This window comes from Opisthorchis viverrini (assembly GCF_000715545.1).
Source record: "Opisthorchis viverrini unplaced genomic scaffold opera_v5_1, whole genome shotgun sequence".
Lineage (NCBI taxonomy): Eukaryota > Metazoa > Platyhelminthes > Trematoda > Opisthorchiida > Opisthorchiidae > Opisthorchis > Opisthorchis viverrini.
In genome coordinates, this window is record NW_008751657.1 from 4,295,078 (window position 1) to 4,313,529 (window position 18,452).

Genomic DNA, 18,452 nt, shown 5'->3' on the forward strand with positions numbered 1-18,452 from the left:
ACGGTGTAGACCCTCGTCCCGCATTATACCAATGCGTTTTGAAGATCAGAAAATATTTGTTGATTTTTCCAGCGATAATCAAGTGAAGTACAGTTGATCTGCGAATTTTTGCCGGTTTTTCGGAGATATCGCATAGGTGTTCAAACAATATTCAACCATGAATACCCTGTGCGAAGGACCATAGCATAAACAGTTCTGAAGAAGTGGCGTCAAGGCAGGGCTTGCACCTCACTTCACTGCGATCATCTCATGTAGGACAACTGAGATCAGCATTCTCAACAGTGAAGGGCCTAGAAAAGAAACGGTGGATGCATTTCGACAAAATCTGGAGGTCTCGTGCATGCCTCTGTCTTCTCATTTTTACCCAACTTTTATATTTGTATGGCCTATACAAGGCGCAGCAATAAGTTCCCCGCACGATATGGCGCGCGCATCTAGGGCTACTTCACTCAGCAAGCTCGAGGTTGCTCAGTGATTGAAGCGCAAGCTTCCTGACAGAAAAATCTGTGGTCCGAACCCAACTTCCGCATTTCGACTTCTCTTTTTAGGCTTAGGCGATGTGGTAGTATCTGAGTCCTAATAACCCCTTCGGGTGGCATAGCAACTAGACCCCGAAAAGGTGTTGCAACCGAACCAATGTTATTAATGTTTTACGTAACCACCTTGCATTCTGGTTTGGAGCTGATAGATTTTAAAAGATCAACAGCTACTTCACACAAAGAGCACTGCCGATGTGGTGAGGAAATTTTGAAGCTTTACCAGGGATTTTATCTTATAAGAAGGGTCAGTCGGAAAACCTGAAACGTTGGAAATCCGATGAACACTGAGTAACGCACCTGGTTACGATCATTATCAAAGCACACCTGTAAAATCTTTTGGACGCCATGCACCAGCGATTTATGTAGACTACTCATCTGATAAGCTTGTACTCACAAAGCCTAGTAGCACTAGATCATCTGAAGTCAGATCAGTGATTGAAAGATGATGCGGCTAGATACTGTTTGGGTGTTGATCAGCCACACCTAGTTGAGCGTTAACTATAGAGTCTCTAATTCAAATTATCAATACAAAGTGTGTCACTTCTGGTTGACAAAAAGGATGAAACAAAGCATCCCCCAGCTCCGCAGCATGGACTAATCTCCATGTCAGGATGAAGCCTCAATGGAAACCACCACCGCGGCAAAAAAATCATCCTCCAAAAGTATCCGGATTCAAAATCCGTGCAATGAAGTTTACCATACTCCAACTGTCAACAGGTACCTTAGAAACCACTGGAAACATTACCACAGGGAAGTTCCATCGCGGAGGAACTGCTCTTCAGAACAGACTATTTTTCATTAGTATCTTTAAGGGGTAACGGCTACCAAGAGATTAAGTTAGGTTGAGCCTTTCAGATGGATGAAAATAGGTGTACAGTGTACACTTACTCCGTAAATATCCATATATCGGAGTGCCTGTTATTCAGTGCAAAATTGATTTAGAAACCCAGGGGATCTAAATGGCAATGGAGCTACGGGTAAGTCTAGTCCGTTGCAGGTTTAAAAATCGGCTGGTGCCATAGACACGGGACAACTGCAGGCAACGACAAAGTAATACAAGGAATATAACCACACATGTTTGGATACACTTCCTTTATTTGTGAGGGGACAGTCAAGTGAAAATCACATTACATCCAGATCAATAAAATCGGCCGGTAAGTTAGTAAACACTTGCGATCAACGAGTTGACCTGGAATGCTGACTTTTCTGTATTTGAACTTATCCTTGTTTGACCACGGCAGCAATATTGATGCAAAAAACTGCCTTGGAATCACATGATTCCTCATTGATCAGTTAGATGTGACCGGCCACGTGAAACCACACACACACCTGGTATCATGCCACTTATGTGCTNCACACCTGGTATCATGCCAACTTATGTGCTTGTCACAAACGCGTGTCAATACACTCTTTCCAAAAGAAACCAACTAATATCCAACAATACAGCCTCTATTCACGGCAATATTTGTTTTCATACCCTAGATTTCTGCCCTCCAAAATACGCATGGATTACCGACGTATTTAATCTGTTACGAGAGACGGATCGATGGACCTCGCTGAGCATTTGGTAATCTATTGCCACATCGAGTCAGTTAGGGCTGAAAAATTGGAGATAATTGCTGAATCGGTAGTAAGCGGACAACAGGTCGTAACAGATTCGCCGCTGAATAAGAAGTAGACTTGTAGACGGTATAATTGGAATAGGCCGCAAAACAGGATAATGACAAGACCCTGATTCACTTTTTACTCCATAAGCCTTCCCATCAGTGACAGATAAGGTAGTCCTACTCAACTATTTCAGTCTACGCATGAAAATCCAGAGGGAGAACTTTCCGTAGAGAATATTTAACTGTGCGTTCGTTTTTGCATGAATATCCCTGCTTTCTTGTGGCTCAAATCGACGTGAAAAAATGTTTCACTACTACATTTTGAACAATAACTGAAATAAACTGGGAACACTGCCATGCGCCACAACTGACCGGCTATTGGAACACATACTTAAGAACACCATCATCACTAGGCTTCCAACACTCCCTCTAATGTTTAGAAGTACGTTGCCTTCTATCATCAGTAGGTAGTATGCAGTAGGTAGCACGTCATACTTTGATGCGCCAACCTAACACGTGTGGACGAAAGGATAGTGAAAAATGATTACCAGGTTTTACTGAGATGGAGGCTGCCGCTCCAGCCAGGAACTCGCGAAATAGTCCCGAGCTTATTCTTTCACTGATGGAAAATGACCTGGGTGGCACTGAAATTTATAGTCGTCGGTGCCGCTTACAACGAACTCAACCGCGAATACTGTTCAAGTAATGCAAACTGTCTTGGATCATTTGAAAGCCAAATGGAACGACACATTAAACAAGGTAGTATTGCAGGATATACAGAGGCATGAATCTTAGGATATGACAGGCTAACAGTAGCCAGAAGTTTTAATCCACCTGGGACGTTCTGTAACCACTGGTGGACATAGTGAAGAAGAGACATCTTCGTACGTATCGCCAAAGTCAGAGTCTTTGCCAATCTGAAACTCTGGGGGTAGCAATGTGGAATTCGCCCTCCCCTTGAATGTGTGACTGTGCTACATACAGACCGCCTTACTTTATAGGTGAGAAATCTGGCCTCGGTGGAACGATGTTCACCGGCTGTGTTTGGAAAACCATGTCTAAGGGACATTGTCCATGGCTGGTGGTAAAGGAGCACCAGCAATCACTCCTGTAAGCAGAGGGTGTTGAGTGCCGATGGTTCCATCGTGAATGAGACTGTTTCCTTACATCGGCTCAGGTCCCCCTCCAATGTCGGTTTGGTACAGTACTCAGTTTTTGCGTGCTGGGTGTGGTTCGCATGAGAAATAAGGAAGAATAACCATAACCCCGCCAACCACGATGACCAAATGCATGGTTAGATTATTTGTTTTAGACGATTCCGCCTCCCTAGTCAGGACCATCAGAATCCTGATTTCCGTTGGTTGGGGATAGTTAGGTAACCGAAGCCAACCAAAGCCAATTCAGTTAACAAAAGCAGCAAACAAATAATGAGCAAAATATCATGCAGCCAAATCAAAGCGGAAATCTGTTCTCGATTTATTTCACGTTATGTTTCTCATTGATCTTGGCTCCCCTATCAAGTGAGGTTCAGCGATCAGGAAACAACTTTCCTGTCTAACTAATCAGATCAAAAGATTGTCACTCTTTATAAACTGCCTGTGGGTGAATGCACGCTGTGCGGTAAAAGGAACTGCTAGCCAGGAAAACCACTTGCAATTTTCTTCTGCTGCTTCGCACAGTGCAACCGGTTCGGTTCATCAGACTAGACAGAATTTCAGAACGACATTTGTTTCACTCACTGATTTTTATCAAGAAAGGAAATAGTTGCAATTCAACTGTATGGGTTTTAAAGATGAAAGGCTTGTTGCGACCTAACGGTATCAAATTAACCAACCGATTAAGAACAAGGAAAACAGCTCCGGGAATTCTCACGGTGGTGGGTTCTGCTGGGATATATTCGTGTATATGTCGTGTAATATAAGTAGTGGAAACTGACAGTATTATAAACAACTGTTTCCGATAAGGTCTCGACAGGCAGGAACAGTCATATGAATGTACTGATTTAGTGATATTAGTTAGCCAGCATTGAGCGCAGAGGAGAGTGACGAGTTGGCTAGATAGGCCAGAAAAGAAGACTGCCAAAGAATCAGGGGAGCGCCAGGAAATGTTAAAGGTCTCGGCGATGGTGCGTAGTAGTTGCGGGGAATACACTTGGAATCGGGAAAACAAAGAGGGGATCACGATCAGCACCATAACGAATGACCATAGGAGTCGTAGAAATCATCAAACTGAATGAGTCCAATAAAGTCTTTGATCAATCTAGATGAAAGGTCGCATTGTTTGGTTATTGGGTATCTGACCGTAGCAGCTCTCTCCCCAATCTCAATTCACACAACCTTATGCATCTAACTAAATTGGTGCACTATTGCGACTTCCGACTTGTTTGATCAACCCGCTCACTCACCATGCACACGCAAAAACAGAAAAACCCCAATCCCTTTACTCCCACACAATAGTTAAAATAATGATAAAGGGTCTTTTTGAAAACACCGGTTCAAAGCTCAGGAGGTTTATTTCAGCTTTCCATTTAGATAAAGCAAGACTAGTAACTTCGAGGGAAATGAAATGCCAAATGTCAAATCTAATATCGTGGCTGGTGGAGTATCTAGTTCACGGGAAATCATTTTGATCCTAGTCATGTTTTACTATTTCCCGCCGTCAAGCCACGTAAACTCGAGAGTCGCTATTTTTTTGGCGGGAAAGGCACAAGACCAACCAACATGATAAATGCATTGGCACAGAATATATAGTTCAGGATGAGAACGCCAAGTTGCAAAAGAATCACAGTGAGTAGTAATTGCAGAGACATTTGCTTCCATTCGGAGCGGCAGTGGGTTTTAAAGAAGACTTTGTTAGTTCAGTATCCAATTGGTGGGCTGTGTTAAGCAAAATTGGCTCAGGCCGGGAGGTGAATGCAAACAGCATATTTCGCGAAGGCTACATCAGAATTAAATTTGATATCAATGAGGGTCGCTTCTGGCTGCGAAATCTCCCGCTTACCGGCATTGTCTATCCGGAGTAAAGTTATGCGAACTAGCAAAATACCTATCACGGTCACTCCAACTGTGCAGACAAGACACAGTGCGTACTTCTGCATAAGACATCGGTCAAGTGACCTACGACTTAATTAGCAACTCACCCGTGTGCCATCCTTGGTGCCTATCAGCTGTCAGCATTATGGAATCGACTGGAGCATCCTTCGAGCTTGTTGCGTGTGTGGTCTTCGAACATGCTGCACGAGGTAAATCATCGCTTGTGCACGGTTGCTCAGACGTTTCGGTTTCCGTGGTGTCAAGTGGTTTGTCGGTCTTACCCATGCTACCTGTATATAAATCATTAGCCGTAAATCAGTTTCCGTTCGTCCGGGCTAGTGCACCTCTGAAATGGCGTAGCCACTTCAACAGTCAGACGACACATCTCGGCCTTGCAGCTGATTGGTCGAAAAATGGTTTAGATAGACCAGGTGAAGGTCACCCACAGGATTTGACCAATGGGTGCGTTGTTGCCATCTTCAGCTGTCAATGGACCTGCAGCAAACATGTTCAGTGCACTTGCAAAATCCGATCAGTAGTTTTGCCACAAAAGCAAGCATTTGTTGGAATTTCATACAGTTCCGCTGAATCTCTGCCGAGGCATCATACGCTTGGTCGCACAATGGACTGCAAAAATAGCATGCACTAGCCGCATAACTGGAAGACGTGAAAACTCTCAAATTGATCTAAGTTCAAGACACAAACGAAATGTAAGCAGCTCGCGTGGATGTTGTGCCGGTTATCACACTTGGTCAGCTGAATCACGATTACATTTCAAAACCGTCCGTACTTCATATCACGCCATATTCAGAAGCCCCGAACAGAATGAATTCTTCAGCAATCCTATTCACATACATTAACGACTGTCAACAACCTTTGCGAATTCCGATCCGAATACAGTTAAAAATAGGAATAATAAAATCGACCACGAAAATAATAGTTGATCGTTCACGAATGGTGTCAACTACCAACAATTACAGTACCATTTTTTCACATTCAGCTGTAGCATACTTTCGGCGCATAACTGCATAAAGAATGGGATACCTCCAGGTTGTCCAAACCCATACAGGAGCAACCGAAAAGCTTTCGAGTCGATAGCTTTGCCTGTTGAGCTATATCTCTCTTCTATGTTTGCCAGGAAACACCAGCGGTTCGCACCACTGATCCCATCAGAGATCCAGATTTTCTATCTTCCATACTAAATTCGAGAACTGTTCAACTAGGGTTACCTGATCAGCAGTACGAGTGACTTGGAGCTGAACTTTATTTATCTTCTGACTGCACAGTTCATTGCACATGATCCGGTGTTGCCTGTCCGTTAGGGTGGCAATCTCTCATGAAATATCCCGGCAGCTTTGTTGATTGACTCAATTTCTGAGCAGAGTACTCGTGTTTTGTAAGTAGCGGTGGCTGCACAACTAACCGAACCATTCACCTGACAATACACAGCCAGCACCGTACAAAGGTTTTATGCAGCAAATAACAACCGAATTGGAACTCGGCGAAACACCCCATTTTACTGCGTACGAAGTTGATACAGATTGTTTTCCTGGGTTGCTTGATATTAAGTAACAGCCAACGGCCGGTTTCGCCTTCCTTAAGACTCATCATGCAAGCTCGGACCCCCATGCTTTTATCAACTATAAGTTTTGAGTTGTGAGGTATATTTAACTGCGCAATATTACAAACGAAAGACTCAATTTGGATTTAGCTGAGCCTCCAATTGAAACCAAAGTTGTTTGCAAAAGTGTATGTCGTGAACCGCGTTCGACTGGCGGTCAAATAGAGGATAAGTTTATAGAGGAACTAGGGAACTGTGTCCGCATGATGAAATCCAAAAAATCGTAAACTGGTATATCATATTGCAGAAGGGTTTTCAGCAATCTTATGAGTAATGTGTTCTGTCAAGACAATGTACAACGATATTTCGAATATTGTGCAAGGTGAAACACAGGACAACCTTTGTGCAGCACAGGTAGCTTGAGAATATCGTCAGCGACAGATTGAGTTTGGATTCAGTTGAGGCTTCCGCTGAGGCTAAATTAGATAAACTAGTTTGTGAGTGTATTTCAGCAAGTGTGATACAGATTATTTCGCTGGGTATGGAAATGTCCCGGCTTTTTCAGTGTACTCTAGCTTCGGATACGAACCCTATCTGGGTTTTTGCCTCATTTTCTGTCTTGTGTAAGCCAGTGACTGATGGAGTGATTGCTAAGCCCTAATAGTCTCCAAGGGATGATACCTAAACGGGATGTCCGATGTGCTCCCATCTGAGAATTCTCCGTTCTTGAAGTCTACTCATAAAGCCGTCGAAAAAAGAGGAATACATGTTTCTTGTCACACAAATTAATCATAAAAAATATTTTCCGCAACCAACAACCAAAACCTCTACTAAGCAACATGCACTCCATACGAATCAATCACCTTTTCAACACTGACAATAAGGTTGATGAAACTCAGGACAACTTCTCTCCGGTTGTGCTCTTTTGGGGTTCACCGGTTAGGTATAAGTCCTGAAGTTTCATAAAGTTTATTTTGTATTTAGAAAGCGAACTGCGCGCATTATATGATAAATCCTCGTTTACAATTTAAGTTAGTGTTAACGAGCACCCAGCTCTAATTCACCTGCCTGCCTCGTCCAGAGTTTTCATTGACCTTATAACACTAGTATTGAAACGCGCCAATACTTCAGACATCGTCTCAACAGAAACATCAGATGGGATTTTCATAGCATTCAAAAATACCATAGATGAGAACGCCAAGTGTGTTTTAACCGAATCCCTTGCCAACACCAAGTAGATTTCCTTATTGGGACCAGTCCGTATACTCATAGTAATGATGTTCAGTGGAGAAACGTGACTATTCATGTAAACAGAAACAGTGTGTACGTTGCGAGTTTAGTGTACAATTTAAAGCCCAAATTAATGGTCAGGATGCGCCGGACAACTGAACAGAACCCCAATATAACGTTCCACAGGTAGATAGACTCGTTTGTGTCAATTTGAATTAGTCTCCATCAGTCAGTAGAATCGTGAGTTTTTTAAACTGAATGGTGATTTTGCGTGTTCTGAGTGAAATAGACGTTTTTAGGCATATTCTTTTAACTTTTGGTGCATAGGTGTCCTGGACTTGACGTAGGTCACTCGTCTTTAGGGGTTAGTTATACCCCTAACAAGTCAATTAGGCGAAATATGTTTTCGTTCAGTTGACAGCCTCGCTCCATATCGTGTTAAACAAAAAAAGTGACCATGCTTTCAGTCAAGCTCAAACTTTAGTAAACCCTTTACGAAAAATGACTCAGAAATATCAAATGTATGAAAGCGTTCGAGTACTCAAAAGAAACCTGGTCACCCGAGTCCTGAATTCTAACTTGGGGATTAAAGAGAAAGAGAGAGAGAAAAAAAGACTAAACATAGACTCTTTTAGTGAAACTGCAGCAAAATAAGTGAAATCTTACTTGGCGCTAGTCAAGGTAACGACAGTTGAAGTGGCCTAAGTTGACCGGAGTTTTAAGTTTATCCAAAGAACGTAAACTGCAATTTAATGAATATGGATTGAGGGAGGTTGTGTTTAGAAACTCGGCAGAAGTGGTGGACGAAAGTGCGGACTTACGTAACCAAAGTTTGACCACAACGCTATCCGAGTCCACGGTGTTCCGATTTTCATTGAAACTGACACAATACCACGTTCAACCGTGATGACCGTTTTGAACCGACCAAGTCTGGCTCATGTGAATTCTAACACATTACCAACGTCAATCATGTCCGCATAAAAAGTTGTTAACTAATGTTGTTTAAGGTCAGAAACTTATCTACTGATGGAAATTAGTATCGTATACATTAGGGACGCACAGCCGATGGCTGGCACATCCTGTCAGTGAAGCTCTGTAGCCTCATTTCAGCTTACTTGTTTTTTTACATCTGTATGTTATACTGAACCACATTCTCTATCGTGTTCATCAGGAACATAAGTTTAACCACGTTAAACCACTTGAACCGTCTCTGCAAATTTGCTGTTATCACGCGGACTTGATTAAAATCTTGATGGCAAACCATCTTCGTGAAGACATTAACAAACAGTTTTGTCCGTATCGCACGGCGTAACCGACTGATCAGAAGAATGATTTAATTTTATCTCTCTAAGTGATGGTCTCGAACAGACGGTCTAAGTTTTGTCTCCCATCTGAGCTTTATCTAAATACAACAACTATGTGAACGAACCCGGTTTACAGCCTTTTCTGGTAATGGTGTTCTTCTTCAGCTGGTTAAGATCAGACTTGCAGCCACGTTTGTTCTGTCCGAATACGCAAATTCCAGTTAGTCCATTCCACTATGATCTACTGATCCCGAGGTTTGCTGATATTAGAGCTCGACAGTAGTGTGTGACCTTGACTACACCTGGATTTTGGCTAAGGTCATTTGGTGTACGAACTGATATCGCCCAAACTGGCTGATCACTGCACACCGGACGGACCTAAATAAGTATACCACTCATCACGTTTCCGGAAGCGTGTGATTTGCAAGATGCTTGCTTCTTAAACTGTTTATTTTCGTTGAACTTTTGACAGTTAAACCCGTTGATGCAATGCGGCCAGTACCGTTTAAAATATGTTAGATATAAGCAATAGCTATCAAATACCAAATAACCATTAACATGGGGACCATGCTTATAATAACGTTAAGTTGGGTGGTACATTGAACTGTGGATCACGTATGGACAAAATGTCAAAGTTCATCACATTCACCACAGTTTAAGAGACCCAGAGTGTTGTTTCTGAACATTCAAGCGATAACAGCATCCTCTGGGTAACTTGACATACTTGAACTTCACAGGGACACGTGGATATATGATCTAAAGGCGATTAGGCTACACTTCCACCCGGGAACGATACCGATAGCTTCCGCTAAGCCCAGATGTGTGATAGAGTTTTTCTTTCAGTTTGACATGTTTCTCTTGTACAGAACAGGGTCACCTAATAGATTCAACAATGTAAATTCCCCAACAGTTGTGTGATTTAGTGTAAACGGCGAAGCGCATCAACAGGTTTCTCCAATCTTATACAAGATAATGGTAAATCTTACAAATAGGCGTGCTCCTGCCGCACAGCTGACACTAACTGGCTTTCGAATGAAGAGGACAAAGGACACGGCAAGCAACGAGTCACGACTTCTATTTGACCACTTTACAGATGATAAGCAAAACAAAATGTGGACAAATATGCTCATTTGCATATCAAGTAAATGTGCCGCACAAAGGCCGCCTCGTGTTTTATTTGGGACTTGAGACATTATTTAGTGTAAACGGCGAAGCGCATCAACAGGTTTCTCCAATCTTATACAAGATAATGGTAAATCTTACAAATAGGCGTGCTCCTGCCGCACAGCTGACACTAACTGGCTTTCGAATGAAGAGGACAAAGGACACGGCAAGCAACGAGTCACGACTTCTATTTGACCACTTTACAGATGATAAGCAAAACAAAATGTGGACAAATATGCTCATTTGCATATCAAGTAAATGTGCCGCACAAAGGCCGCCTCGTGTTTTATTTGGTACGATATTTGAGACATTACAGTATGTTTTCATGAAGGAAGCCACCCACACGGACAGAAACTTGGAAACTATTTGATAAGCCTCAAGAAAGGCGAAACCATTCGTGGGCTATCGAAGGGTTTCCAGCAAAATTTTGATTAGTTTCCCTTATGGAAACCAAAATCAGCTTTACAGATGAGTTGATGAAGTGGAACAATGTTCCAGTATAAAGGTAACAAAGGAAAAGCTGCTCGAAAGAAATGTTGCTGTCAGATAGCCGCACTTACTTTCAAGTGCCCAGAGGAGACTAAGGATAACAGATTTTGTTGCCACGACGTCACACTCATGGATGTCTGCATTATCACAAGCGAATGATGTCATGTAAACTTTGGAATTGAGGCTTCACACCTACGAGGCTGCCTAAAGCTGTTCGACAGCCCACGACCGGTTTTGCCCTTCTCGGGACTAATCAGGTGGACGGAGTCTCCGAATCTACGAAAAATGACTCAGAAATATCAAATGTATGAAAGCGTTCGAGTACTCAAAAGAAACCTGGTCACCCGAGTCCTGAATTCTAACTTGGGGATTAAAGAGAAAGAGAGAGAGAAAAAAAGACTAAACATAGACTCTTTTAGTGAAACTGCAGCAAAATAAGTGAAATCTTACTTGGCGCTAGTCAAGGTAACGACAGTTGAAGTGGCCTAAGTTGACCGGAGTTTTAAGTTTATCCAAAGAACGTAAACTGCAATTTAATGAATATGGATTGAGGGAGGTTGTGTTTAGAAACTCGGCAGAAGTGGTGGACGAAAGTGCGGACTTACGTAACCAAAGTTTGACCACAACGCTATCCGAGTCCACGGTGTTCCGATTTTCATTGAAACTGACACAATACCACGTTCAACCGTGATGACCGTTTTGAACCGACCAAGTCTGGCTCATGTGAATTCTAACACATTACCAATGTCAATCATGTCCGCATAAAAAGTTGTTAACTAATGTTGTTTAAGGTCAGAAACTTATCTACTGATGGAAATTAGTATCGTATACATTAGGGACGCACAGCCGATGGCTGGCACATCCTGTCAGTGAAGCTCTGTAGCCTCATTTCAGCTTACTTGTTTTTTTACATCTGTATGTTATACTGAACCACATTCTCTATCGTGTTCATCAGGAACATAAGTTTAACCACGTTAAACCACTTGAACCGTCTCTGCAAATTTGCTGTTATCACGCGGACTGGATTAAAATCTTGATGGCAAACCATCTTCGTGAAGACATTAACAAACAGTTTTGTCCGTATCGCACGGCGTAACCGACTGATCAGAAGAATGATTTAATTTTATCCCTCTAAGTGATGGTCTCGAACAGACGGTCTAAGTTTTGTCTCCCATCTGAGCTTTATCTAAATACAACAACTATGTGAACGAACCCGGTTTACAGCCTTTTCTGGTAATGGTGTTCTTCTTCAGCTGGTTAAGATCAGACTTGCAGCCACGTTTGTTCTGTCCGAATACGCAAATTCCAGTTAGTCCATTCCACTATGATCTACTGATCCCGAGGTTTGCTGATATTAGAGCTCGACAGTAGTGTGTGACCTTGACTACACCTGGATTTTGGCTAAGGTCATTTGGTGTACGAACTGATATCGCCCAAACTGGCTGATCACTGCACACCGGACGGACCTAAATAAGTATACCACTCATCACGTTTCCGGAAGCGTGTGATTTGCAAGATGCTTGCTTCTTAAACTGTTTATTTTCGTTGAACTTTTGACAGTTAAATCCGTTGATGCAATGCGGCCAGTACCGTTTAAAATATGTTAGATATAAGCAATAGCTATCAAATACCAAATAACCATTAACATGGGGACCATGCTTATAATAACGTTAAGTTGGGTGGTACATTGAACTGTGGATCACGTATGGACAAAATGTCAAAGTTCATCACATTCACCACAGTTTAAGAGACCCAGAGTGTTGTTTCTGAACATTCAAGCGATAACAGCATCCTCTGGGTAACTTGACATACTTGAACTTCACAGGGACACGTGGATATATGATCTAAAGGCGATTAGGCTACACTTCCACCCGGGAACGATACCGATAGCTTCCGCTAAGCCCAGATGTGTGATAGAGTTTTTCTTTCAGTTTGACATGTTTCTCTTGTACAGAACAGGGTCACCTAATAGATTCAACAATGTAAATTCCCCAACAGTTGTGTGATTTAGTGTAAACGGCGAAGCGCATCAACAGGTTTCTCCAATCTTATACAAGATAATGGTAAATCTTACAAATAGGCGTGCTCCTGCCGCACAGCTGACACTAACTGGCTTTCGAATGAAGAGGACAAAGGACACGGCAAGCAACGAGTCACGACTTCTATTTGACCACTTTACAGATGATAAGCAAAACAAAATGTGGACAAATATGCTCATTTGCATATCAAGTAAATGTGCCGCACAAAGGCCGCCTCGTGTTTTATTTGGTACGATATTTGAGACATTACAGTATGTTTTCATGAAGGAAGCCACCCACACGGACAGAAACTTGGAAACTATTTGATAAGCCTCAAGAAAGGCGAAACCATTCGTGGGCTATCGAAGGGTTTCCAGCAAAATTTTGATTAGTTTCCCTTATGGAAACCAAAATCAGCTTTACAGATGAGTTGATGAAGTGGAACAATGTTCCAGTATAAAGGTAACAAAGGAAAAGCTGCTCGAAAGAAATGTTGCTGTCAGATAGCCGCACTTACTTCCAAGTGCCCAGAGGAGACTAAGGATAACAGATTTTGTTGCCACGACGTCACACTCATGGATGTCTGCATTATCACAAGGGAAGATGTCATGTTAAACTTTGGAATTGAGGCTTCACACCTACGAGGCTGCCTAAAGCTGTTCGACAGCCCACGACCGGTTTTGCCCTTCTCGGGACTAATCAGGTGGACGGAGTCTCCGAATCTCCGTCAACCTTATGTTTTACTTGAACACAAATTGCACGTGATTAGACAGAAAAACTCATTTGCCTACCTGTTTAGTTTTCACGAGAATCTCAGCTAAATCCAAGCTCAATCTCTTGTTTATGTTCACCTTCAACAGAATATGTTGCACCAGACCGTTTCATGTTTTACTCGGTACGATATTCAAGACATGACAGTAGACTCTATAGACGTAAAACACTGTTCATAAGGTGATACTCTCGATAAAAAACCGAAATGATGTGCAAATGCGTGTTTGTCAAATAACTGAATTGTTCGTCATAACTTAGCTATTGATGATCGCACTGGATATGTAGAATGGAGAGGGACTACGTTCTTGGGTTACAGTGCAATCGATTCGACATGTTTGCACACAAATTGCAGACCCCAGGTGGGGTAATGCAAAACTTAAAGTGGAATACGGAAACACGCAGATTGATCTCATGTCTGGATGTCAACCGAAGTGGTTCGTTTTATCACACGTGGTTTACAAGGAGTCTGTCACAAATTACGTAAACTTGTCGCGATTTGCGATGTTTTGGACAAATAGACGGGTTGCTTTTTAATGCCTTGCAATCCAGGGGGTGGGTGAAGCTAGGTAAATATGGAGGAAAATTGTGATTGCACGTGACTATTCTCTTATATTTCACTGCGAGGCTACACACTACGACTTACAGTTCTGCCTAGCCCAAGTGTTCGGGTAGTTTCATCCACCTAAAATCATATGCGAATGTCTTGTTTCAACGTTTTTATGCCCACTATGAAACAGGTCCCATGTTTAGGTGGCCGTTGTCCTCCAGAGTGAGTTATCACGGTGGAAGATGCTGAAATAATAACTTTTCTCAGGTCAGATGTATCTGAAAAACTACGAAGGTAAATTGTTGAATGCCGCTAATTGGTGAATACGAATCAGTCAAACCAACCTGTGTGCTGACCCGGGACGTTCTTTATTCTCTTATTGCAACCATGCTTTTGTTCTTTCGCGTCATTCCTTGTGCGAATCACATCAGTTATAATAGAGTGAATAAGTGCTTTGGTAAGAAACTACTGTGCAACTCTTTGACCACACAGTTACAACAGAGTGAACAACCAACTCAGCTTATTCCCCAACCCACAGTCCATTTCCACCACCATTGTCATTGCGTCATTGCGCTGGTGAAGGCAGTTTTATTGCGACTCAATGGCACATAAATTAACATGGTCATTATGCTGCCAAGATAATTTGCGCACCCGTACAATCTGTTTCCGTACACTAGCTGGAGGACCAAACAATCAGAGTTCAGTTGTGTCGAACGATTGTCAAAATCTTGTCACAGGCAGTGCCTGCTTGACCCCAAGGGACCCAGTAGATGGATTTAAAGGCTTCTCACAACTGAATCTACTGTGTGGGTTCAGTGAGACTTACTCTCTCTGCATTGTTAGGAGATATTTAACAATACGAGCTTCATGTTTTTTTAACACTTTGGAGATTTCTGCCTGTGATTTCTAGTCTTTGGTTCCGGAATATCACTCGTTTGTCGAGTTGACATGGTATGTTGTACCCATCTACGAAGCGGTGGTCAATAATTCATTGACCTAACTCGGCCTGAAAGCAGGATACTCTCTCATTCACTGGCCTTGCGACAAATGGGTCGATTTCAGCATGCGCACCACATTCACAATCATTCAACCTATCTGCCCATAGAATCGCTCACATCCTATGAGAGCTCACATGCTTAGAGTGTACAATGAGTGGCACTGGTGCTTACGAGAACAGGCATGCGAACATGTGCTGCCCAGCTGATGGCTAGCATTCGGTCATCGACCGACGGTGGGCGCTAACACTAGCCCGACCAACCTTTCTATCGGACAACAGACCAACGCCGACTGACTGCGGACAACAGTAAACTTTCAACTACTAGGACTGCATTCGTTCACCACACCAGACAACAACATTTGAACGTTTGTCGACAGTACAGCGAACCAAGGAAAAGTAACGTCCAGGAGAGGATCAAGTGGTTTTCAACCAAATATGTTAATAAATACTCGTGCGGCATTTAATAATTCAGTAGTTATAGCAGACTGATAATTTCATATGGCAAAGGCCACACAACCCGTCACCTTCTATGGTCTTCCAGGTCGATGTTTTGCCCAAAACAAATAGCGTGACTATTTCCATTCCGATTCGCACTCTCTCCCTGTAAAATATGCATGTTCAGCGCATTCTTAGATCCCATCCATGTTTCCGTAATCGTTCTATTCTTACTCACATCTCAATAGAACAAGATTATGACATACGAAGGTGAAACATCTCATCCTTTTGGAAGAACTTTAAAATACGATATCTGGTGCTTACACTAGCTAGTTCCTTAACCAGTAGGTAACCGGTGAGTCAATGTATTTATATGAACAAATGTGGATGAACGTTATCCTAAACATTTTTGAACTTTACTCAAAGGCCGTCAATGTCACAGGGTGTCTTGTATTACGGTTATATACTCTGCTACCATATATTTGAAGAAGTAAGATTCGGCTTACTTCCGATTAGCTGACACTAGTGCTCAGGACCACAACCTCCACAAATAACGTTCTATGACTCAAGACAAGATTACTCAAAAACTACACGCAAAAGGACCCCTGAAACTCCCGAAATTCAGAAGACTGATTATCTAGTGAGCGAAAACCGCTCGTCGAAGATCATGCTATTATTGAGGGGACCATGCAATTTTGAGTTCTTATGCCAGCTTGTCAATATGCTACCCGGAAACTTTCCGGACATAGCCCTACGTGTTTGCCTGTGATTTTCCCGAGTTTCTTATTGTCGACGCCTGATCTTACACGTGTTTATGCTTGTCTGACTGGGACTGTTTGTGCCTATGTACACTGCCTCATACGTCTACCTCACTCCAGCTGTTCCATCTGACGACGCACCAATCGTAATCAGTCTTGTCCTTGTATCCCTACTTGTCTCGACCTTGTTGACAAATCAAGCAAATGCTCCTGTTTGGTGCTATTCCTGGCCCCGTAAGACGTGACAGATTTTTGTTTCCATGCATTAGTGACGGAGGTTTCAACCCTGTTATTTAGCGCTCGTTCGCCTCTGTACTTAAAAGGTCGGAAAATATTGGTTTTTTCTTGCAGGTGTGTGATATCTGGCTTAATAGTACCACGTTAAACGGATTTTTAATGGTATTCTCTTCAAATCGGACCGTTTGGAATGCACGCCATTCAAATGTCTGCTTGAGGAAGCTGTAGTACATTTGCCAGTGAAAATATTTATATACGACTGGAGTTTACTTTTCATTTCACTTTATAACGTTGCATGACGACGATGATTAGAAACTGAGCATAAGCGAACTGCGGCTCGATATAGGCGCTCATATCAATATGATTAAATTTTACATCATATTCTTTCTTTCTTAGCTATGATCTCAAACAGGTGTACAGAATTGCTGAATAGCAGAGAACTAAGTATCATGACAGTGAGATGTTGTGTGTCTAGCTGACAAGATGTTCCTCGACGATGTAGTTTCTAATTGAGCCATCATAATTATCGACGCCCGTAGTAGGAAATGGTGTTTAAATGCCATGCGAATATGGAAGGCAAAGTCTCTGGTAAAGATGGGGGTAAAATAGAGGAGTGAGGGTTTACTGCTGGTTGTTTTCCATTCTTATGATGTATAACAGGATTTTTCGTTGTCATTTCAGATATCTATCCTTTCTTCTAGCTGGTGATCTAAAAGATAACCATTATCTGGCCTTCACCAACCGCGTGTGACATCAACACTGCACGCCTATTTAGAAGAGCCTTTGTAGGCTTTTCCAACTCCCGTCTCTTTGTTCTGCCTCAGTCTAAGTTAATGAGAGCCAGCTTAACTACTCAATTTGTAGTTTGTAGCATTTCATCATTTCATCACTGTGCTCGTAATACGGCATTTGTTAGTAGCCCTTCGCTTGAATGATTCGACTTTCGGGGCTATGAGCCAACCCAGTGTAGTCCACCTGATTGCTGCAAGCAATCAAAAGTTACTGCAGAAAGTCGCGGGTCCTCAAGGAGAACGGTCTACAAAAAGGTGCCTATGTTTTTTGAAGCCATTGAAATAAATAAACACAGCTAAGTATCATGTTTCTGGAAAATACCATCGGCGGGATTGAGTCACCATTCTTTGAGAATCTCACCCAATACAGATCGTGTAGCCAATGACTAATGGCTAACCAATAAAATAAATAACTAAATAAACTGTATGATTATGGGACTGGTTGCTTATTTCCCGTAACATCTCCATTCTCATACAAGATGACTCAGATGAAACTTGCGGCTACACTAAACATAGGGCGGGCTAGCGGTCGGCAAGCTGAAACCGAAATCGCCAGTAGTGATACGGCCTTGGGAAGAAGCCATCCAACCAGTCAAAAGAGCTTTTCGTTGCAGGCGAAATTTGGCTGCTATTATTCTGTCAGTAGTGCTCAGCAACGCAGTTTAAAACTGTCGGAGAATTTGAGCAAACAAAATCGACCGTCCGAAAGTGCCGCGTCCAACAGACCTATAAGAAAATGTTGTTGTGCACACAGTGACAAAGCTGAATAGTTCAATTCGAAGATGATCGACGCCCGCTGCGATATCATCTTAGTCCTACCTATAGGCTCTTTTTAATTGACGCACTTCGTTTATTGCCACACCAAAAGACGATCATAATCTACTGACGGAATGATCACGGTCCAAAAACAGGAGAAAGCCCATATTGTGGGTGTCCGCACTTCAGAAATTTATTCTGCAGCACACAATTATT

At 42.4% G+C, this 18,452-nt stretch overlaps 2 protein-coding genes across 2 annotated transcripts in view; one reads left to right on the forward strand and one right to left on the reverse strand.

The window, feature by feature from the left end:
• Nucleotides 1-5,523, reverse strand: part of T265_00065 (hypothetical protein) — a gene marked incomplete at both ends in the record, with an annotated part of 38,454 nt that extends 32,931 nt beyond the window's left edge. Inside the window, one exon of the mRNA XM_009163722.1 lies at nucleotides 5,286-5,523. Within this exon, the coding sequence (XP_009161986.1) occupies nucleotides 5,286-5,463 (178 nt within the window). The remainder of the gene's footprint in view (nucleotides 1-5,285) is intronic.
• The window catches only part of T265_00066 (hypothetical protein), a gene marked incomplete at both ends in the record, with an annotated part of 54,069 nt that extends 36,947 nt beyond the window's left edge, over nucleotides 1-17,122 (forward strand). The window contains one exon of the mRNA XM_009163723.1: nucleotides 17,086-17,122. Coding sequence (XP_009161987.1) covers nucleotides 17,086-17,122 — 37 coding nt within the window. The remainder of the gene's footprint in view (nucleotides 1-17,085) is intronic.
• Nucleotides 17,123-18,452: the final 1,330 nt, after the last annotated feature.